Below are 23380 nucleotides of genomic sequence, written 5' to 3'. Positions count from 1 at the left end.
TAATAAATTTATTTATTTATTTTTTGGCTGCGTTGGGTCTTTGTTGCTGCGTGCGGGCTTTCTCCAGTTGTGGAGAGCGGGGGCTACTCTTCGTTGCAGTGCGCGGGCTTCTCACTGCGGTGGCTTCTCTTGTTGTGGAGCACGGGTTCTAGGCACACAGGCTTCAGTAGTTGTGGCTCACAGGCTCTAGAGCGCAGGATCAGTAGTTGTGGCACACGGGCTTAATTGTTCCTTGGCATGTGGGATCTTCCCAGACCAGGGCTCGAACCCGCATCCCCTGCGTTGGCAGGCAGATTCTTAACCACTGCGCCACCAGGGAGCAAAACGGGCTTTGCAGATATGATTAAGGATCTTGATATGGGGAAATGAGCCTGGATTATTCGAGTGGGCCCCAGTGTCATCATAAACAAGGGTCCTTCTGAGAGACCGGCAGGAGGGGGAAGAGAGAGAAGCTATTAGGATAGAAGCAGAGGTCAGAGAGGAGAGAAGATGCTGTGCTGCTGGCTTTGAAGAAGGAAGAAGAGGCCATGAGCCAAGGAATGTGGGCATCTCTAAAGGCTGGAAAAGGCAAGAAAACAAATTCTACCCTAAGGCCCTCCAGAAGGAGCCAGGACATCTTGACTTTAACTAAGTAAACTGATTTCAGACTTCTGCCTCCAGAACTGTGAGAGAAACAATTTGCGTTGTTTAGGCCACTGAGTTTGTAGTAGTTTGTTACAGCAGCCATAAGAACTAATACACCTGGCTAACACCTAGCAGTCCTCCAAGACTGGGCTTGGCCATCACCTTTTTGAGAAACATTCGCTGACCCCCTCATCATTGTCACATCCCCACGGCCTGGCCTCCCAGGCTAGGTTGGATGACCCTTCTAGGTACACCTCGTACCCACCTCTATCCTATTGCCAGCCACAGTACATTCTCACTGCATGTTTATTTGCTTATCTCTGGTGTATATGGTGAGCTTCTTGACCCAGGGACTGTGCCTTCCACCTCTACACTGCCGGCATTGGGCACGGCACCAGGCACATGGCAGGTATTCAAGATTTATTGGTGCAATGAGCCAGGGTTTAAACCTGGACCTTTTGATGAGAAGCTAGAACTCCTCCCCTTTGGGTACCATAGTGTGAGGATCTGCCTTTGACTGAAAGGAGAACACAGACTTTGGCTCTGCTCTGGACCTCTCTGAACCCTGGTTTTCTCTTCTGTAGGGTGATGGTAACAATATCATCTATTTCACAGGGTCCCTGGGAGGATTGGACGAGATAGACTAAGTTGAGATGCCTCCCAGGCTCCCTGGTACAGACAGAGATTTGGGAGATTTGAATTTGAAACTCCAACCTAGTTGCATTCAATTTGCTCACGCTAGGATCCAAGAAGGCCAGAAGGTGCATGGATAAGGCAGGGGGCCAGCCCAGGGCATGAAAGTGCCCCTGAGTCTGCCACTGGTTCCCTCCTGAAATCCCTTGAAGCCTGCAGAGTTTTCTCAGAGATCCAGTCTGTTTATGCAGGGGCTTCTCTGAGTCGCTGAGATAGCTTATTTCTATGGCCTTGGTCCATCTTTAACAGTGTGTTGGAGAAGGCAAATGAAACTTTCAGGTCATTTTCACAAAGCATGGACAAATTCTGCATGTAAATTTTCTTCTCAAGTTTCAGCTATGTAGTGTTGATTCAAGAATGCTAAATTTTGTGTGTGTCTGTGTGTGTGTGTGCGTGTTAGAGAAAGAGGTGGGGGGATGTCAGACAGTGGGGTAGAGTGGGAAAGAAGATAGGATTTTCACTGGGGAGGCACCAAACTGAAAGACTTAACAAGCATTTCATATTTCCATTTCCTCAAAGCAAAATCCTACGGGAAGAGACTCCGCTCTTAGTGCAATGCTAAAAACTGTGCTTCAGTAACATTTTTGAATTTAAGAGAGGAGATTTCACTATTCATGGGACAAATGCATTTCACAAACCTGGCCTCATCCTATGTGCCCATCCATTTTTACATGTCAAGTTCTTTTTCTAAATTATAATCCAATTCTATTTTAAGAGATTCAGAAAATATGGCGGTAACGAGTTGGGCAAAATCATCTTCTGAATTTGGCACTCGAAGGACAGAATTTTTCTAAGGGTGGAACCATAGCCAGACAGCAATCAGAAGCTGGAAAAATTCTGCTATCAACCCTATTTATAGAATTCATCTCTGTTTTAGCACCATGGCTGATTGTGTCCCTTGGCAATGGACATGAGGCGGCAGCTTCCCTCACTGACAACTCCCTCCACTGAAGTTTCATTTTGACAGGCATATTTGCCCCATCACTGAGCATTGCTATTTTCTTATTCCTAGTGTCTGCTTTGTAGCTTCATTTCTTCTTATTCCTGGTGAATTTCCTGACACTTTAAAGATGCCATCCTGTCTGAAGACATTCTCAAGGGAGAGGTCTTATCCTGAGCTGTAGCGAGTTGCTGTCTGGAGTACACACTGAGTCAGAGTTGGAAGAGTGGATTAGCATGACATAAAGTCAAGCACAGAACTGAGAAACTAGTGAAAGTAAAATAGAAGTAAGAAAATAAAAACAAAAGGAAGCTGAACATTCGTCTGAAATGCTTCTGCAGAATATTAAGGCTAATGGGAAGCTGGTAGGGGAGGCAAGATCACTTATTTGAAACCATTGGTGTGATTGGATGTTGTGAATCATGACAAATGATTGTGCATTTCAAAGTATAGGTGGTTTTGGAGGCACAAGGTAACACGAAGATTGTGTCCTTTTTAAAATACTGATGTCATATTCTTCTCCTATACTTTTTAGAGAGCATAGCCACAGAGTTAAGGTGAAAGAGAAAAAAAAGAAGAGATTATTATGGCAAAACCTCACAATGCCCAATGCACACCACTGTGCTAAAGCAGAGACAGAAATGAGTAGACCCTCCCACGAGGCAACCAAGATGCATTAGAATGTTTGTCCACATGCCTAAGCTCTTCTGGGTCAAGATCTGTTGCTAATGGAGACTGTTTACTCTTCTGATATCTTCTAGACCTGCACTGTCCAATATGGTAGCCAATAGCCATGTGTGGTTAGTGATCATCTGAAATACGGTCCAAATTGAGATGTGTGTAAAATACAGATTTCAGATTCTGAAAACGTGGTGTGCATGAAATACCTCATTAATATTTTTAGATTAATAGTATATTGAAGTGATGGTATTTTAGATAGGTTGAATTAAATAAAACACATCAATACAATGAGTTTCATCTGTTTCTCTTTACTTTTTAACAGGTAGACTAGGAAATTTTAAAACAGAAATGTGGCTTGCTTTTGTGGTCCACGTTATACTTCTATTGGACAGACCTGTTCTATAAAAGTCACCTTAGTAAGCTGTTAATGGGTCAACCTACTTCTTGGGAATGTTGGAAAACAATGCTAAACTGAAATAGAGTTAAGGCAGACACCCTCCCTATGAGGTCCTTAGAGGCAATGATTATTCAAGTACTTAGGGGAAGCCACAGTCACGAGGCTATGTGATTCTTCTAACTTACAGGGTCTTCTCTAAAGAAAAGTAGAGGAAGCTTCTAACCAATGCTTACAAAAGTGAACTTTTGAGGAGTATATTGTAATAAATTCAGAGATAGAAAGAGCTTGATAGAAACAAAATCTTAGAAACTAGGAAGAGTGTAGTAGCTGTCTCCCCAACATTCCTACAAATGTAAAAGCTAATTAGATGACTGTGTAAAAACAGTAAGGATCACACACACACTCAGATAGTGCTCGCTGTACTAGAAACCAACACTCTGTGTAACTTTGCAGTTACATATGATTGACGGCAAAGGCCAGCCAATCATATGTAACTGGCCTTTGCAAGGACTTTATCAAATACAAGATTCATAGCCAGGGTGTTGACCGCTGCCATGTTTATTTTCACAATGGTGCTCTCATGGTTCCAAATCTAACAAGCCAACCATCCAATGGGAAACATGAAGTTAATTTCTAATTCATATACTTTAAAATACTTGCAATAATTTGGGGGATAAAATGGATGGCTTGTGCATGTATATTACATCAAGTTGCATAGTACAAATGCTAAATCTTTGAAAGATGGGAAACTAATTCATAGCAACTGTCATATTAGAGAAATATTGACTCAAAAGAGTGAATCAGAAGTTGGCCTCCGACATGGACAACTGCAAGATATTTACAGGCTTTAAATATGCTAGCATACAATTGACTGAGACAATTCCACTAGACAGAAAGGAGCTGGTAGGTCACAGTAGACCATGACTCGATTACGAGTTCTGCTGTCACGTTAAAGTCAATTAAAAAGCAGCCCATCTATCACAATGTACATGTTCTAGAGATACAGAGGAGTGAAATGAATACTCCAGCTATGTTTTGTATCAGATGAGACCTCATTAGAGTGAAACGCACTGCTTGTTCTCAGCATTTCTGAAAAGATGTGGATAAATTGGAGAAAAGCCAGAAAAAAAGGGTTAACAGGACAAATTAACAGGACAAAAAACAGATCTCCCATCAAAGGTTAAAAGTTGAAGTTACTGGGAAAGGGACATTGATGGAGAAACTTAATAATGGGGGCCCGCCGTGACAAGTACAAGAGGGATTCTGACACGGAAAATGTTACTGACCATCCTACAGCACATGTGGGTGTGTACGTATACACACACACACACACACACACACACACACACACAAGCACATGCACTCATACATGTGCCAGGGAAGAATGAACTTCCACTAGAGGACATAGAAATCTATTAAGCAACGCCCGGACCATAAAGATGATTAAGCCTTTTAACAAGCCACTGTTAAAAGTTCTACCATTTCTGTTCCCAGAAACTTGTAAAGATGGAATTGATAGTACTTTCTGCAACATTATATTCTGTTAAGGAATACAATCAATTTTTTTAGGGCAACACTGACCAATGTTCTCTTAAATACACTAACCTTGTCATCATCAACTTCTATTTTGTGGGAACAGGGATTTCACACACCAATTTAAATGGAGAAATGGAGGGGGACACGGGAGGAGGAAGGAATGGTTGAGAGGCTTCACAGTTAATCAAGATGTGAGGACTGATGTGACAACTATCAGTAGAAAATAAAAAGAAGGAAGGAAAGGAAGGAAGGGAGGGAGGGAGGGAGGGGGGAAGGAAGGGAGGAAGGGAGGGAGAGAGGGAGGAAGGGAGGGAGAGAGGGAGGAAGGAAGGAAGGAGGGAAGGAAGGAAGGAAGGAAGGGAGGGAGGAAGGAAGGAGGGAAGGAAGGAAGGAAGGAAGGGAGGGGGGAAGGAAGGAAGGGAGGAGGGAAGGAAGGGAGGGAGGAGAGGAGAAAGAAAACAGCCATCTGCCTTAAAAATAAACTTGCCTGGGGAAAGCACTTGAATGGATGAACTCTTGACGCTCTTTCTCATTTACAAATTGTTTCCCTGTTCCAGAACTGAAGGATAAGCTGTCTTTTTCGAGCTCTTCTACTGCCCTCACACATATTCTGAGACAACTGGCTCTAGTTTCTTCTGGCCCATAGGTGGCCTCGCCTGTGTCACATGCCCACCTTGGATGCTTGGACCTCAGGCAGCTGCCTGGCAGGAACACTGACCGGAGTAACTGGTCGCATGGCATTTCCTTCTTAAGGAATCTGAAGGTGAGTAATAGAGACCGTGGGAGCAGCAGCGGGCAGGAGGCAGCAGCCCAATGCTAGGGAACAGCGGAGGGGAGAGACAGCTGCGCCACACCAGCAGGGAAGCCTGGAGGAGAGCCCTGGTGCCTCCTGCGAGGGTAACAAAGGGCCTGTCCTAAGGGCCAGCTCAGATCCTGGTGGGCTTCTGGATCCCAGCTGCCTCATTCACAGTGAGGCCCAGTGGTCCTGCAGGTCCTATTTGAGTCATTCATCCTTCAGTTTGTCCTGTCAGGTCTCTTTCCCCTGTCTTTTTGTTTAGCGTCTCTAATACTGTTTCAGAGAACCAATGCCTCCTTACATTTGGTCCATGTGTGTGGTTAGAGCTGACCTCATCTTCCATTTGCAAGGATATGCATGTGACCCAGGCCTAGATAACCAGAACATTCTATTCCCTTGGCTGGAGGGCCTGGTGAAACAACTCAAGACAAGCCAGTACGAGTTGGCCCTTCGACTTCTGCATAATTGTTGGGAAAGAAGAGCTCTCTTTTGGGTTGCTAGGATGGCCGCATCTAAGCCCAGAGCCACTGCTGACGAGTCTTTAGCATAGTGTGGGGAGAGCCTGCCAGAGAATACAGTCAGCAGAGAAGAAAGCAGAGCCAGGAGATGGAGAGAGAGAGAGGGAGAGAATTGCTGATGCCCTAGATCTTTCAGTGCCTGAAGCTAGAGCACCAGCAGCAAGGTCTTCCAGGAGCTTGGGCAAATACCTTCCCTTTTCTACTTAAACCAGCTTGGGAGCTTGGGCAAATACCTTCCCTTTTCTACTTAAACCAGCTTGGGTTGGGTTTTCAATGAATCTTATACTGCTCTTATTATCAAAGCTGATTAAGGTATTTTGCTTGTATCCTCCTGAAGCCAAAGCACTCATCCGGAATCATTTTCCTTATTTCCACCTATTGCCTTGAATTACATTGCTACCCAGGAAAACATGAAAATCTCTCTCGTCATTACACACACATAAGCACAACTACACACTCCTTTGTATTACTTGATAGGTGGTATTACGTTGAATTTCCTCAGCTTGGTTTATTAGGGCATGTGTAGAATTCAGGACGTGAAAACGTGGTGCACAGTGGGCACGGGGCTGGTGAGGTCGGCGTTTTAGTCCTAGGTCTGACATGAAGTGATCTCATTCAAGCCATGTAATTTTGGATAGGTCATTTATCTTCCCTGGACCTCGTTGGCAAAGGTATCAGTTAAGCTAAAGAATTTCAATAATAGCTCTATATATCTGCACAGTGATTCGATCATTTCTAAAATGATTTCTCATTAGATTATATCATATATATATATATAAAATCTCATGAAATTATTTCTTACCTAGAAATGCCAACTGCCAATTATTTACTTTTTCAAAAGGCTATTATTTCAATAGCCCATCCATCCATCCATCCATTCAACAAGCATTTATTGCCTGCTACTACATATTAGGCAATGTGCTAAAAGGCATGGTTCCTACCCTCAAGAATATGCCACTCTAATGGAGAAGATAGACATTCATGTCATTGATTAAATATACCCACGAATACATGTATAATTAACAACCTTGACATATGCTGTAAAGGACAAGTACAGATGCCTTAATACGTGGAACTGGGAGTTCTGACCTCAACGGGGGAGCAGCAAGGGAAAGTCTCCTTGAGGGAGCAACTCTAGCTGAGAGCTGATGGGTGAGTGGGAGCTGTGTGGCCCCGAGGCTGCGCTGGGGCCCTCCAGGCATGGGCGTGGCCACGGCGTGTTGGATGCTACTTTGGGCTGGCCCATGGTAACGTGCCACGGGGTGTATCAGTCAACTCTGCCAGAACGCTTGCATCATTTCCTCTGTTGCTGACAAGCAAATATTCAGAAACATGAAAAACAAAAAGCCTTCATTAGGTGCTAAAGAAAGTGCCTGCTGAACTCAGATGTCACCATTTCGTATCTCGCCAAGTCTTCCTGTGCAGAATCTCTGACTCGCTTTAACTTACACCTTGAGGAAGCCACTCAACTTCTCTGGGTCTTGGATTTGCCATTTATAAAACATGGGACTTGGATTATAGATATGATTCCTAAGGCCTCTCTTGTGTTCACCATTTTTCTGTTTCTAGAAGTACACCTGAGTTAGTGGAGAGGGGGAAGAGAGGCCATGAATCCTACAAAGCCCACTTGTGGCTGTATTTAAAAAATGAAAATTAGCGCACATTCACAGCACAAGGAAAGGCTGTAGGAATTGTAGCTATTGAAATGCAGGTTGGATGGAGCCAAAATTAGTTAACGCATCCACAGCTAATGCAGGGAAATGGTGATGCAGTGTTTCCTTGGCAATTGAGTTACTTAAAGGTAAAGGAACTCATTTTGATCAAAGACCGGTTTCTCTACTTCTCATCCTCTCTGTGGGTTCTTCGGTTGTCATTCAGTGGAAAGGGATAAATCCATTTCACTAAAAAACAAAGGTCATCCAAAAAATCAAGAAAAGGGCAATCCGGCTGGATCCAAACAAGCAGATCCTCTAATGGGAGAGGCGTGCTCAGCCTCCCATGCTCCCTTGAGGGGCTTGCGCATGCCTTAGGATCGCTCCCACCTTAAACTGGCGTCTGTGGGTCCCTCAAACCTTAAGTCATTCGGGGCAAGCGATGCCAGAATGTACAGGAACCTGACATCTGTCAGTCTGAAAGCAAAACCTCGGATTTCAAACCCGTCAGTTCCTTCTAGAGAAGGAAAAAGGACAATAGCTGCTATTTCTTAGCATGCATAATCAATGCTGCAGGGGTTGCTAGGCAACAGGCAGGAAGACCGTCAAACATCCCTGGGTGCCTCCAACGGAGGAGAAGCAGCCCTGGCAGCCATTCCTCAGAGGTGAAGGGCTATGCAGGCCCTGGAGGCCACGTTCAGTTTGTCTCGTTCCTTTAAAAAAATCCCTTTATTGTGGTCAGGACGGAACCATAGACATTTTCCTCCCAGGCTTATTAGATAGTCTTTGAATACACTTTCAATTGGCCCACACGCTTAAAAATGAGCAGATCAGGCTGGTGAGAGGCAGCTCTATGAAAGGTTCATGTGTTTTTCTGACCCAATTCATCCCGGAGCCCATGAAAAATCAGACTTGTTTCTTCCGTGGCTGTAGCCTCTGGATCCCAGAAAGTTAAAATGGGCCTCCTCTCTGAAGCTTGAAATCATTCTGGCCAATGTAAGCAAAGCCTCCGATTTCAACAAAAGTTCACATTCAAGGTCATCGAGATGAGATTTCTTAGCTGTGTGACCTTGAAGTTGAAATGAATTTTTAAGCTGTAGATATTTTGCTCTCTCTACTTGAGATAAGGGGACAAATTTGCTTGTTTTTTTTTTGTTTTTTTTGGTTTTTTTGTTTTGCGGTACGCGGGTCTCTCACTGCTGCGGCACGCGGGCCTCTCACTGTTGCAGCCTCTCCCGTTGCGGAGCACAGGCTCCAGACGTGCAGGCTCAGCGGCCATGGCTCACGGGCCCAGCCGCTCCGCGGCATGTGGGATCTTCCCGGACCGGGGCACGAACCCGCATCCCCTGCGCATCGGCAGGCGGACTCTCAACCACTGCGCCACCAGGGAAGCCCTGGTTTTGTTTTTGTTTTGTTTTTCAGCAGTGTTGATTAAAGAGCAAATGCTCATCGCGGGTCGTTAATTTATAAACATTTATTTGGCAAAGCCAGGAGGTTTATGGGGACTAGGGCCTGGGTCGGAGTCAGGGGTGGGATTAGGGCTATGACTGGGATTTAAACCAGAATGAAGCCCCACCGGCAGTAGTGATGGGAAGCATGCTGTGGACAGAACAGCTGGCTACACACGGCTGATGCTGGCTGATCCTTCATCATGACGAGCCCAAGCCCTGAAATCCTGTTTTAGCACTAGTTTGGAAGGAAATGTAATGTCTGAGTTGAGGGTGCCATGGAGTTAGTCTCCTTAAGGACACCGCAAGAAGTACGCTGAAGCAGGAGCAGAATTAGGAGTGATACGGAAATGAAAGGCAATACCCACTGAGAAATTCTGTGAGTCTATCTCTTTATCAGGCTGAGGTCTTTCAGCTATTCCTACACTGTCCTCTAGGTTTCCCTAATCTCCCAGGATTTTCTCACATTCAAAGATTTCACCTTGTGACCCCATGAAGTGAATTTCTGAAGGCCTGACTTAGCTCCCTGGATGGCCTCCAGATATCAGTGGGAAACATGGCCCCAGGGCCTTCAGTCTCCCTGCCTATGACACATGCTAGACTAGGCTTACATGTTCCCTAAGCATCTTCCAGCTCTAACCTTGCATCAGGCTATGAATCTACAAAAACAGAGGCACCTTTCGGTCCCATTTTTCCAAAGGGGGGAGAAAAAGATAGCAGCAGAAGAAAGCAAAGACTGCAGATATAGCACTGCCAAATGTTCTGAACATTTTGTGCTTTAAAAAATAACAAACTTTTTGAGTAAATGAAAGAAAAGAGGAAGCAATTGCAGCAGCAGGAATTAAGCATCCTCAGCGTCCCCTCAGGATTCTCACTTTACACCACTCACCGCACTTAACCTCGCATCTCTCTAGCATCTCCCTTCCCCTCTTCTCTCCTCTGTCTCACTCCCCTCCTCCATTTACCTATCTTAGAGATGATGTTTATTTGATTGATATTACATTGCTCATCCCTAGAAAGGTCTGTCCTTTATTCGCCCCAGAGTGCAGCTTTTTAGGAGCCTTTGCTGAGAGTCTAAGAGTATCCGTGCCAGTCGGCTTAGTTACTTTTGATGACGAGGAAAGCAAATACACAGTGTTTCATCTGGATGAACTTTAACAGAAACTGTGTTTAGTCTGCAGGCTGGGGAAGTTCAAGAATCATTTAATTTCTCTCCTCTGTTACCCATTACACATATATTAAAGTATTTTAAGGCTAAGTACAACAGTAATGGAATACATGTCTCATTTTTAAAAAGCTGTCCTGGTTATAATGAGTAAATAAATGTCATTTGTACAAATATTCTGTGTTTGGCCAAACAAACAAACAAATAAAAACCCAAACTCAATCATGTGAGGCCAGGAAGTTACATTTTATTACATTAGCCACATCCGTATGCATTCGGCATTTAATTCACTTTATAAACATATGCCTCTTTTAAGTGTTTTATATATATTATACTTGGGTGAGTTGTTTTTTTTTGTAATTTTGACAATGCCATGTGTAAACGATATGCTGAAGTCTTTTGTGCTATTTATGTTGATTCTTGTGATTTAGAGAGCTCAGTGGAAATTTTAGCCCTTTCAATAATGTTTATCTTATTGAAGAACAGGTCTCCTTTTTTGAGTTTACGAAGACATGGCTATGATGAAGGACTTTCAGACTTCTGTGTAAAATCTTGTGTCTCCTAGGGAGGTGGGATCTACCAGAGATGTCACCCATCCCAGATGGAATCATGCCTAGGGCCTTGGAGACATTTGGGAGGGACAAAGTAAGTATAACAGAAGTTCTCAGCAGAACTGAGGCTGAGAGGGGAAGTGAAGGCCACAGTCTCCCTTCCAGAACCTTCGAACAGGAGACAAACTCCCACTGAGCTTGGACGAGCACCAAGCAACCTGAGGAGACAGTGGAGTCTCCAAGACTCAGCCGGTTGGATTCTGTTTGACCTCACTGACCTCTATCCAGAATTTAGTTCACATTGACCGGGAAGAGTAGCTCAGAGCCATTCACAGCCTGTAGACTGGAAGGCTGTCCCTGAGCAGAACCTCTGACAGTTGGTTGTGCCCCAAATATCCTTCCCACTGTCCATTCCTCTAAAGGAATTTGAACACATCCACCATAGCAGATGTAATTTGCTCCTGAATTGGCCACTACAATAACATAAAATAAAGCATCACCTCCACACCTGGGTGTGACCACGGATAATGAGACGTTCTGGGGTGTTCGCTTACCTTCACTGCCACCAAGATCTTGTCCTGCTCAGGACAGAGGTTATAGCATTCAGCTAGGAAAACTTTTCCAAAGGCTCCTTCGCCTAGCTCCCTTTTCAGAACAATGTTATGTCGCTTGATGTGCTGAACAACTGTAAAACAAAGACAGAATGGACATTGGAATAGAGGCATGTGGAGCTGCAGGCAGAGGATGGGGAGTCAGTGGCTGCACCCTGAGCTTGCAGGCCCCCGGTTCTCTCCTCCGCACAAGGATAACCAGACGGGAAGCTCCGTGTCCAGCCACAAGGTCCACCCCAAAGGGTTGGAAGGTGGCGGCGTTGGCCTGCTCTCCGGAGTGGTATTATTGTTTCTGATAGAACTAAAGGAACCACCGAGCCGTTGGCTGCAGAATGTCATTAATGAGCTTTACAGACTAGGAAAGGGGAGAAATGAGAAGGGAATGGATATTAATGGCAGGCCTCTCACGAGCCAGATGTTTTGCATGTATTTGTCAGTTATGTGTCTGGTGGGAAAGGCAGAGAGCTAGCCAGGAAGCCTTAAGTCTTTGTTAAGCCCCCTCAGACTCCTGGGGGAGAGAGGCTCAGAGGATACAAAGGGAAAACGCAAGATCTGTGCATTGCTGATTGAGGCTGTGTCCTCACCTCACTTTTCACCTCCTGCTGAGGTAGGCTCCATGGTTGAGCCGTAGTGACTCCTTTTGTTTAGACCAGAAATGTCTAGAAAAGGCTGGCTTCCTTAGCTCCTTTCTAAGATTGTGTCCTAGTCTTGGCTCTCCAAAGCTAAGAGGAGACAAGAATAGAAGCATCTGGGGAAGGGAGAATATTCCTCCCTCTCGTTCAGAGCAGAGCTGGCCCATGTCACTCATCCATGTGCCTTACTGGGGAAAGAGGCGGTCCAGGGTCCTTTAGAGCCCAGTAGTGCAAGGCGGGAGGGGAGTGAGTGATTCTCAGGACAGAGCCAGTGGAGAAGCCCAAAAAGAGACTGTGCAGAGGACGGAGCTGCAGTGTGAGCTTGGGCCTCTTCACCCAGCACATCAAGTGTTGGATCCCTTAGACCAGGGTTTCCACCACGTCAATGGCACCATGCTTTTCTGGACAACTCATCCCTGAATGGCAGAGTTTAAAAGGACTGTGACTCCCTCTAGAGCTTGGAATGTGCAGCCGACAATAGTCTCTCATTTGACTCTCACCACACTGGGAAGCATTCCTTCCTACATTTTATACTTGGAGAAACTAAGTCTGTGAGAAATTCAACGATGCGTAGCATGGGAATGGAGGAGTTGGCATTTGAACTTAGGTCGGTCTGAATCCAGAGTCCGTGATTTTTCTTTGACACCACAAAGTTCCTTTCCAATTGTAAATTGTGTTAAGTATAACAAGAGAAATAGAAATATATAATAGACTAAAAAGTAAAAATAGTCTTCCCGCTTCCTCTCTGCTTAGTTCACTCTTCAAAGGCCAGTTCAAACTCTCAAAAGTTCAAAAGGAAATACAAGGCATATCTCCGTAGTTTTAATAATAATAAAGTGAATACCCAGGAACCCACCATTTCATTGTAAGAAACAGAATATCACTAGTACTTTTAAAGCACCACTGTGTTCTTTCTTGATTGTACCCACTTCCTACTCACCTCCCAGGGGTAACCACTATCCTGTATTTTGTGTTAATCCTTTGCCTTATTGGTTTGCTATCAATGACGTATCCTAAACCAGAGAGTGTTGGGCTTTGCCTGTGTTGAACTTATATAAATGGAATCATACTACAAGCATCCTTCCATGTCTTACACCTGTCACTCAACAATGTCCTTGAGATTGAATTACATTGTGTGTGTAGTAGTAACTCTTTTGCTTTTACTACTTTATAATATTCTGTGGAAGGACTGTAACACCATTTATTTATCCATTCTATGTTGATGGATATGTTATACAGTTTCTTTTTAGATACAGCTCGATATAAAATGCAACTGGTGATTAAGGTTCTGTTTTAATAGGATTTTTTCCCCTTATAATTCATGTGGTTTGGAGCTACGGCTGCTTCCATGGGCCTCTGGGAACTCAGGGTGATAAAAACCAAAAGGTCTTTTATGAGCAACATTATTAATGAATCTAAGAATGTATATTAATTTCTCATGCTCCAGTAGCAATGATTGAATTTAAGAGGGAGAAATGTGTTCATTAGGGAGAGTGCCCATATGAAGAGACGAATGTAATTCTTGCAGAGAATTAGCTGCCCTATTTAAATCTAATATTTAACTCCATGGTTGTCACATGTTCATTGGGAATTAAATTGCCACTTGATTTACTTTACACTCCAACCAGATCAAGGCAAGTATTTAACTCTTATTTTTTTTGCATTTGATTTATACTTTTCCTCCCTCCCTCCCTCCTTTCTTTCCTTCCTTTCTCCCTCCCTCTCTCTCTCTCTCTCTCCCTCTCTCCATTCCTTCCTCCCTCCCTCCTTTCTTTCTCTCTCTCTTTCTTTCTTTTCTTTGTTTCTTTCTCCCTTTCCTTTCCTTCCTTCCTCCCTCCTTCTCTCTCTCTTTCTCTCTTTCTCTTTCTCTCTTTCTTTCTTTCTTTCTTTCATTCCAAGCAGTAAAAAAAAGTTGGTGGCAAATAAGTTCATAAAGCTATGGATAAAGCCACAACTTGGTCATCTTCAAAGCTAAAATTGATGAGACCAGTTTTCCCATGTTGACCTTGAAGGCAGTAAATGCATCTTTTCTTTAAGAAATGGGCTATTTTGCATTAATTTGTTTTGCTATGTTTGAGATATAATAGATTACAAGAATGCTGGCCTTTTGCAAATGTACTCCCTCTAAACAGAATGAATTTCTCTTTTCTAAGACTGGAAGCCACCAAAGGGCACAGGTAACAATTTTGTGTTTGTATTTGCATTCCTGCCAGGGTCTCACAGCTGGTGCTATCCAAACATTTGTTGAAAAATGTGCCGAATGATAATAAAAACAACAGACAAATACTGTTTAGTTATATTATTTCAGTTAACTGACAATAACCCTATTGAGTATGTAGGCAATAAAGCAGCCCAATTCTCCAAGATATCAGGAGTGGGGAGAACAACTAGTCTGAAGCTATTACATCCTTGAGCTAAGAATTTCTTCCCATTTCAGGAGAGCATCGGGGCTTATCCCAACCTGCCTCATTGTCTGCTTCCCTCAATCAAGGGAAGTCCCTGGTACCCTCTCAGGGCCTCCCTCTTTAACCAGCCTCAAACCCCCAAATTGCTCATAAGTGCCCAAGGCTGAGCCAATGCTCACGTCTTCACCTTCCTCACAACCCCTTCCGTCAGTCCCTCTGGGCTCGCTCCCCTGTCATCCACATGCTCCCTGTATCCTCACTCTCTCCATAAACTTCCCTTCACCTCCTCGACTCAAATAAAACCTTGGCTATGTCTGAGGAAACTCATGCCTTCCCCCTGCAGCCCTCTCAGATGAAAGCCATCCCCACTCCTCACCCCCAGGTTCTTCAAGGCCTGTGTGCCTGATGTCTGACCATTACCCACCCCACTCCTGCTAGAGCCCCAGCCAGCTGAAAGCATCTATCTTACGGAACCATCAGCCTGACCATGTCTGCCCCCTCGCTCTGACATCCTGGCTACTCCTCTCACCCACTGAGCTCCTGGCTCAAGCTTTCCCTCTCCATCCTCCCGATGCCATCATTCGCAGGGCCCGAGGCACAGAGGGCTGAAGGAGCTTGCCCAAGCTGTACAAACACTCGGCTGCCATTTGTCTTGTGTCTTTCAATAGTGTGGCTGAGAGGCGAGACATTGGGAAGTTTGGTTTGGCTGTTTGCATGGCATTTAGCTGACTTTTTCTGGGAGCAAGACTTCCTTTTTTAAAATTTTATTTTATTATTTTTTTTTGGCGGGGCGGGGGGTAGGGCTCACCATGTGGCCTGCAGGATCTTAGTTCCTTGACCAGGGATCAAACCTGTGCCCCCCTGCAGTGGAAGTGTGGAGTCCTAACCACTGGAGCACTAGGGAAGTCCCAAGACTTTCTTAATGAAGGAAGCAATGCACTGGTTCCTATTCTAGACAGTCTCACTGTGGACAAGCACTTTGAATAACACTGCCTTAAAGGGTCCTAGGAACCCTGGGTTCGTTGTACACAAAATATCCTCAGTGAAGTGAGTCTAAAGATTCCATGATAAATAAGCTATCAGGTAAGCATGTTAAAATTTTTACACGCTTCATTTCTCTGAGGTCAGTCAATTCTCTGCTTTTAACTTTGGAGACCCCAGTAAAAAAACCTCAAACCCAACATGAATAACTAATAAAAAAAAAAATGAAAGCCCAGACTCTACCATAAACGGCTCCTTAGTTTTGGAGGAAAACTCAAAACAATAATTGATTTTTTAAAAAAAAGTTTTATTAAAAAAAGTATCTCTTTGAAATTCACCTTGCCAAAAAAAAAAAAAAAAAAAGGAGTATCTTGAAGAGGTGTAGGCGGTGTAGGAGCTATACCAACAAACTCATGTGGTCTGCAGACTGATCTATGTACGTTCACATAGTCAAAACAAAGGGTGTGATTAGATTATTGTGCAAAGAAATCTGCTCTGTGGAATTGGGGAGAAATTGATGACCAGCAATAATAATCATGATGAGGGGCTAAAAACTGTCTGGATGTCTTTATCACTAATGGAATTTTCCAGAGTGAAAATTTGGTGCCCTTAGTCATTTGCTTCCTAAGTACCAGAACTGAGTAGATTTCTGGTTTTGTATTAGTATCACATTACAGCCACTGAAAAATGTATTTTGTCACAAAGTAGCTTCAGTAGTTTATAGAGATGCTTGCAGTTTCAGATGGTTTAAATCAAATTCCTGGTATCAATATCTCCCAGAAGTAAATATTCCATATTTACACATAGGCTATAGTATCAACCCATCCCTATATTCATTATTACTAAATCTAAAACTAACAAAACAAATAAATAAATACAACTCTACCCACTCAAGGTTGAAATCGCAAATATATCCTCCCACTTCCTCAGTAATGGGGTTTCACAGAGATCCTTGGCCTCCTGGACGCATCCTGCTCAGAACCTGGACATTTGAGACATTTATTGAGTCTCTAATATATGTCAAGTACTAAGTGACCTGCAGTTAAAAGGAAAGATATTTTAAAGTTGTGAGTAGGATGGTAAAAAGTAATATACCCCAGAAGATAATGTTGTGTATTAGGATCAGTCTTTCTGTTGCCCTACAGACCTAAATGTAGGGCCTGCCTCAATAGTTCCAATGCAAAGGACCAGATGCTATGATGGGAACAGAAGCTAAAGATCATTGAGGCTGACTCCCTCGTGTTTGACAGTAAGCCAGTGAGTCTCAGAGAGATGAAGTAACTTCCCCAGGACCACACAGCTAGAAGGAGACCAAGCTAGAACTCAGATCCCCTGACTCTCAGAAGAATGACCTTGCACTCTGTAACACAAACCCCATTTGAGACTGCAGGCAGTGAGCATTCCCTGACAGTAAAGTGAGAACAGGTATTTCATTTAGTTAATTATCTCTTCAACTAGAAATACTTGAAACATTGACGTTTATCATCTGAAATGGATCAAGTATCTCATAATGAAGAATTTCATTAGAAAATGGCCAATAAACATAAAATATGAGTGCAAAAAGCGTGATGTCAAAACTATGAAAAATGCTTGAGCTTGATTTTAAATGCAATTAACAAAAATTATTTACTAAATATCTTAATGTCTATTTCATAGGGAGCATATTGAAACAGGTTAAATCATCCACCTTGTAAAAATAAATTTGTATGAAAGACAGGAACTATGCTTTTTGATTTCATCTCTATTTTTATTAAGATATAAATTGGGACTAAATTGAAAATAAATGCAATTAAGACCAGAGATATAACCACACCAGGACAAGACAAAGCCAAATATTCATAAATAATATTAATGATGGAATAAAACGTAATAATACTGAGCCATTCTTAAGCACTTTTCAGCACAAAATCTCAATGTACATTACCATCAATTAATTTTTATATCCCTCTGCATGAGGTCAATAGTCACATTTATTTTACATATGACACCTCAATTAATTGACTACCTTGTGAGCAAGCCACTTATCCTTTTCCAAGTGCAATTTCCAATGAAATGAGGAAATACGGAGGGAAGAGAGGAGCCCTAACATGTGCTGATTGCTATTATGGGCCTGAAAATGTGCTGAGAGGTTTACAAGCAATATCAATCTTCATAGCTATCCAGTAGGGTATCCTTATTTCCATTTTCAGATTAAAGTAAAAAGAAGAGGATCATATGAGCTAAATAAGTCACCTAAGTTTGTACAATTGGTAACAGGCAGAGTTTAAGTTCTTTCCACTACAACACTCCACCTTTCCTTGGCCTTCTTACAACAGACAAAGTGTAAGAGAAAGTGAACTTGACTTTGCCCACCTAGGGAGTCATGGGTCGACTTCTATCAACTTAGTTCAACAAACCTTTATTAAACACCTACTATAGCCTGGGCATTTTTCTGTGGCCTAGTATAAAGGATGCACAAAATAATCCCTTTTCTCAAGGAACTCACAACATAAAAGGGCAGAAAAACACATGCTTATACCTATCGTAACTTTTACTTGTACCTCTGCTTCATTCACAAAAGATTTCAGGTACTTTATGTGATCATGCAAGAGAAAGCAAAAACTTAAACAAGAACTGAAGTCAGAGAAAATGGAAAAGAAGGCTAAAACAAGATGTTAAGTAGAAATGCAAACATGCAGATTCTAAGGTTCCTCATGCTTATTAAAATTAAGTCATAAATTGATTCTGAGTTTCCTGGCAGACGAAGGCAGGAGGAAATGAAATAATTTATAAAATTTTGACTACCCATAAGTAAGAACATAGATATGTCTTATGGTAAATAAGATTCTTCACAGCATTTAGTTTTGAAAGGAATTTATGGAATGGATTTTACACAGGAGATCAATGTCCTTAACAATGTCTGTAAAGTAAATAGTGAGTTTCCTAAGAATATTTCTCATGGCAGAGCTCAATGAGAAATAAACGTATGACACAAAAGCCACCCTCAGTCAAATATGCACAGCGCTTATCATCGTAATGGCATAAAAAGCAATGTCTATGGGCTTATTCAAGAATGCTTTGGGCACTCTCTCTTGTGAGAGCACTGGAATCACAACTAACTGCTGAACAATCATGGACAGGAAGACACTGGAACTCACCAAAAAAAGATACCCCACATCCAAAGACAAAGGAGAAGCCACAGTGAGGCAGTAGGAGGGGCACAATCACAATAAAATCAAATCCCATAACTACTGGGTGGGTGACTCACAAAGTGGAGAACACTTATACCACAGAAGTCCACCCACTGGAGTGAAGGTTCTGAGCCCCACGTCAGGCTTCCCAAACTGGGGCTCCGGCAATGGGAGGAGGAGTTCCTAGAGAATCAGACTTTGAAGGCTAGCAGGATTTGATTGCAGGACTTCGACAGGACTGGGGGAAACAGAGACTCTACTCTTGGAGGGCACACATAAAGTAGTGTGCGCATCAGGACCCAGGGGAAGGAGCAGTGGCCCCATAGGAGACTGAACCAGACCTACCTGCTAGTGTTGGAGGCTCTCCTGCAGAGGTGTGGGGTGGCTGTGTCTCACTGTGAGGACAAGGACACTGGCAGCAGAAGTTCTGGGAAGTACTGCTTGGCGTGAGCCCTCCCAGAGTCTGCCATTAGCCCCACCAAAGAGCCGGGTATGTTCCAGTGTTGGGTCGCCTCAGGCCAAACAACGAACAGGGAGAAAACCCAGTCCCACCCATCAACAGACAAACAGATTAAAGTTTTACTGAACTCTGCCCTCCAGAGCAACAGCCAGCTCTACCCACCACCAGTCCTTCCCATCAGGAAACTTGCACAAGCCTCTTAGATAACCTCATCCACCAGAGGGCAGACAGCAAAAGCAAGAAGACTACAATCTTGCAGCCTGTGGAACAAAAACCACATTCACAGAAAGATAGACAAGATGAAAAGGCAGAGGACTATGTACCAGATGAAGGACCAAGGTAAAACCCCAGAAAAACAACTAAATGAGTGGAGATAGGCAACCTTCCAGGAAAAGAATTCAGAATAATGATAGTGAGGATGATCCAAGACCTCAGAAAAAGAATGGAGGCAAAGATCGAGAAGATGCAAGAAATGTTTAACAAAGACCTAGAAGAATTAAAGAATAAACACCTAGAAGAATTAAAGAACAAACAAACAGAGATGAACAATACAAAAACTGAAATTAAAAATACACTAGAAGGAATCAATAGCAGAATAACTGAGGCAGAAGAATGGATAAGTGACCTGGAAGACAGACTGGTGGAATTCACTGCCACGGAACAGAATAGAGAAAAAAGAATGAAAAGAAATGAAGACAGCCTAAGAGACCTCTGGGACAACATTAAATGCAACAACATTTGCATTATAGGAGTCCCAGAAGGAGAAGAGAGAGAGAAAAGACCCAAGAAAATATTTGAAGAGATTATAGTCAAAAACTTCCCTAACATGGGAAAGGAAATAGCCACCCATGTCCAGGGAGCTCAGAGAGTCCCAGGCTGGATAAACCCAAGGAGAAACATGCTGAGACACATAGTAATCAAATTGACAAAAATTAAAGACAAAGAAAAGTTATTGAAAGCAGCAAGGGAAAAATGACAAATAACATACAAGGGAACTCTGATAAGGTTAACAGCTGATTTCTCAGCAGAAACTCTACAAGCCAGAAGGGAGTAGCATGACATATTTAAAGTGATGAAAGGGAATAACGTACAACCAAGATTACTCTACCCGGCAAGGATCTCATTCAGATTCGACAAAGAAATGAAAAGCTTTACGGACAAGCAAAAGCTAAGAGGATTCAGCACCACCAAACCAGCTCTACAACAAATGCTAAAGGAACTTCTCTAAGTGGGAAACACAAAAGAAGAAAAGGACCTACAAAAACCAAACCCATAACAATTAAGAGAATGGTAATAGGAACATATATATCAATAATTACCTTAAATATGAATGGATTAAATGCTCCAACAAAAAGACACAGGCTCACTGAATGGATACAAAAACAAGACCCATATATATGCTGTCTACAAGAGACACATTTCAGACCTAGGGACACATACAGACTGAAAGTGAGAGGATGGAGAAAGATATTCCATGCAGATGGAAATCAAAAGAAAGCTGGAGTAGCAATACTCATATCAGATAAAATAGAATTTAAAATAAAGAATGTTACAGGAGACAAGGAAGGACACTACATAATGATCAAGGGATCAATCCAAGAAGAAGATAAAAAAATTATAAATATATATGCACCAAACATAGGAACAACTCAATACATAAGGCAACTGCTAACAGCTATAAAAGAGGAAATCAACAGTAACAAAATAATAGTGGAGGACTTTAACACCTCACTTATACCAAAGGAAAGATCATCCAAACAGAAAATTAATAAGGAAACACAAGCTTTAAACAACACAATAGACCAGATAGATTTAATTGATATTTATAGGACATTCCATCCCAAAACAGCAGATTACACTTTCTTCTCAAGTGCACATGGAACATTCTCTAGGATAGATCACATCTTGGATCACAAATCAAGCCTCAGTAATTTAAGAAAATTGAAATCACATCAAGCATCTTTTCTGACCACAGCGCTATGAGATTAGAAATAAATTACAGGGAAAAAACAGTAAAAAACACGAACACATGGAGGCTAAACAATACATTACTAAATAACCAAGAGATCACTGGAGAAATCAAAGAGGAAATCAAAAATTGCCTAGAGACAAATGACAATGAAAACACGATGATCCAAAACCTATGGGATGCAGCAAAAGCAGTTCTAAGCGGGAAGTTTACAGCAATACAAGCCTACCTCAAGAAACAAGAAACATCTCAAATAAACAATCGAAACTTACACCCAAAGGAACTAGAGAAAGAAGAACAAGCAAAACCCAAAGTTAGTAGAAGGAAAGAAATCATAAAGATCAGAGCAGAAATAAATGAAATAGAAACAAAGAAAACAATAGCAAAGATCAATAAATCTAACAGACAGTTCTTTCAGAAGATAAACAAAATTAATAAAGCTTTAGCCAGACTCATCAAGAAAAAGAGGGAGACAACTCAAATCAATAAAATTAGAAATGAAAAAGGAGAAGTTACAAGAGACACCACAGAAATACAAACCATCCTAAGAGACTACTACAAGCAATTCTATGCCAATAAAATAGACAACCTGGTAGAAATGGACAAATTCTTAGAAAGCTATAACCTTCCAAGACTGAACCGAGAGGAAATAGAAAATATGAACAGACCAATCACAAGTAATGAAATTGAAACTGTGACTTAAAATCCTCCAACAAACAAAAGTCCAGGACCAGATGGCTTCAAGGGGAATTCTATCAAACATTTAGAGAAGAGCCAACACCCATCCTTCTCAAACTCTTCCAAGAAATTGCAGAGAAAGGAACACTCCTAAACTCATTCTACGAGGCCACCATCACCCTGATACCAAAACCAGACAAAGATACTACAAAAAAAGAAAATTACAGGCCAATATCACTGTTGAATATAGATGCAAAAATCCTCAACAAAATACTAGCAATCAGAATCCAACAACACATTAAAAGGATCATACACCATGATCAATATTTATCCCAGGGATGCAAGGATTCTTCAATATACACAAATCAATGTGATACACCATATTAACAAACTGAAGGAGAAAAACCATATGGTCATCTCAATAGATGCAGAGAAAGCTTTTGACAAAATTCAACACCAATTTATGATAAAAACTCTCCAGAAAGTGGGCATAGAGGGAACCTACCTCAACATAATAAAGGCCATATACAAAAAAGCCACAGCAAACATCATTCTCAATTGTGAAAAACTGAAAGCATTTCCTCTAACATCAGGAACAAAACAAGTATGTCCACTCTCACCACTATCATTCAACATAGTTTTGGAAGTCCTAGCCACAGCAATCAGAGCAGAAAAAGAAATAAAAAGAATTCAAATTGGAAAAGAGAAGTAAAGCTGCCACTGTTTGCAGATGACATGATACTATACATAGAGAATCCTAAAGATGCCACCAGAAAAACTACAAAAGCTAATCAATGAATTTGGTAAAGTTGCGGGATACAAAATTAATGCACAGAAATCTCTTGCATTCCCATACACTAATGATGAAAATCTGAAAGAGAAATTAAGGAAACATTCCCATTTACCCTTGCAACAAAAAGAATAAAATACCTAGGAATAAACCTACCTACGGAGACAAACGACTTGTATGCAGAAAACTATAAGACACTGATGAAAGAAATTAAAGATGGTACAAACAGATGGAGAGATATACCATGTTTTCGGATTGGGAGACTTAATATTGTGAAAATGACTCTACTACCCAAAGCAATCTACAGATTCAATGCAACCCCTATCAAATTACCAAAGGCATTTTTTACAGAACTAGAACAAAAAATCTTAAAATTTCTATGGAGACACCAAAGACCCTGAAGAGCCAAAGTGGTCTTGAGGGAAGAAAAAGGCACTGGAGGAATCAGACCCCCTGACTTCAGACTATACTACAAAGCTACTGTAATCAAGACAATATGGTACTGGCACCAAAACAGAAATATAGACCAATGGAACAGGATAGAAAGCCCAGAGATAAACCCACACACCTATAGTCAACTAATCTATGACAAAGGAGGCAAGGATATAAAATGGAGAAAAGACAGTCTCTTCAATAAGTGGTGCTGGGAAAACTGGACGGCTATATATAAAAGAATGAAATTA

At 42.1% G+C, this 23380-nt stretch overlaps 1 protein-coding gene across 2 annotated transcripts in view; it reads right to left on the bottom strand.

The window, feature by feature from the left end:
* The window catches only part of NTRK2 (neurotrophic receptor tyrosine kinase 2), a 376063-nt gene that overhangs the window by 76910 nt on the left and 275773 nt on the right, over positions 1 to 23380 (bottom strand). For both annotated transcript variants that reach the window (XM_060155345.1, XM_060155346.1), the window contains one exon: positions 11556 to 11686. In XM_060155345.1, the coding sequence (XP_060011328.1) occupies positions 11556 to 11686 (131 nt within the window). The remainder of the gene's footprint in view (positions 1 to 11555; positions 11687 to 23380) is intronic.

The sequence above is a fragment of the Lagenorhynchus albirostris genome, chromosome 7 (genome assembly GCF_949774975.1).
Source record: "Lagenorhynchus albirostris chromosome 7, mLagAlb1.1, whole genome shotgun sequence".
Classification (NCBI taxonomy): domain Eukaryota; kingdom Metazoa; phylum Chordata; class Mammalia; order Artiodactyla; family Delphinidae; genus Lagenorhynchus; species Lagenorhynchus albirostris.
This window is presented reverse-complemented; position numbering and strand designations above follow the sequence as displayed.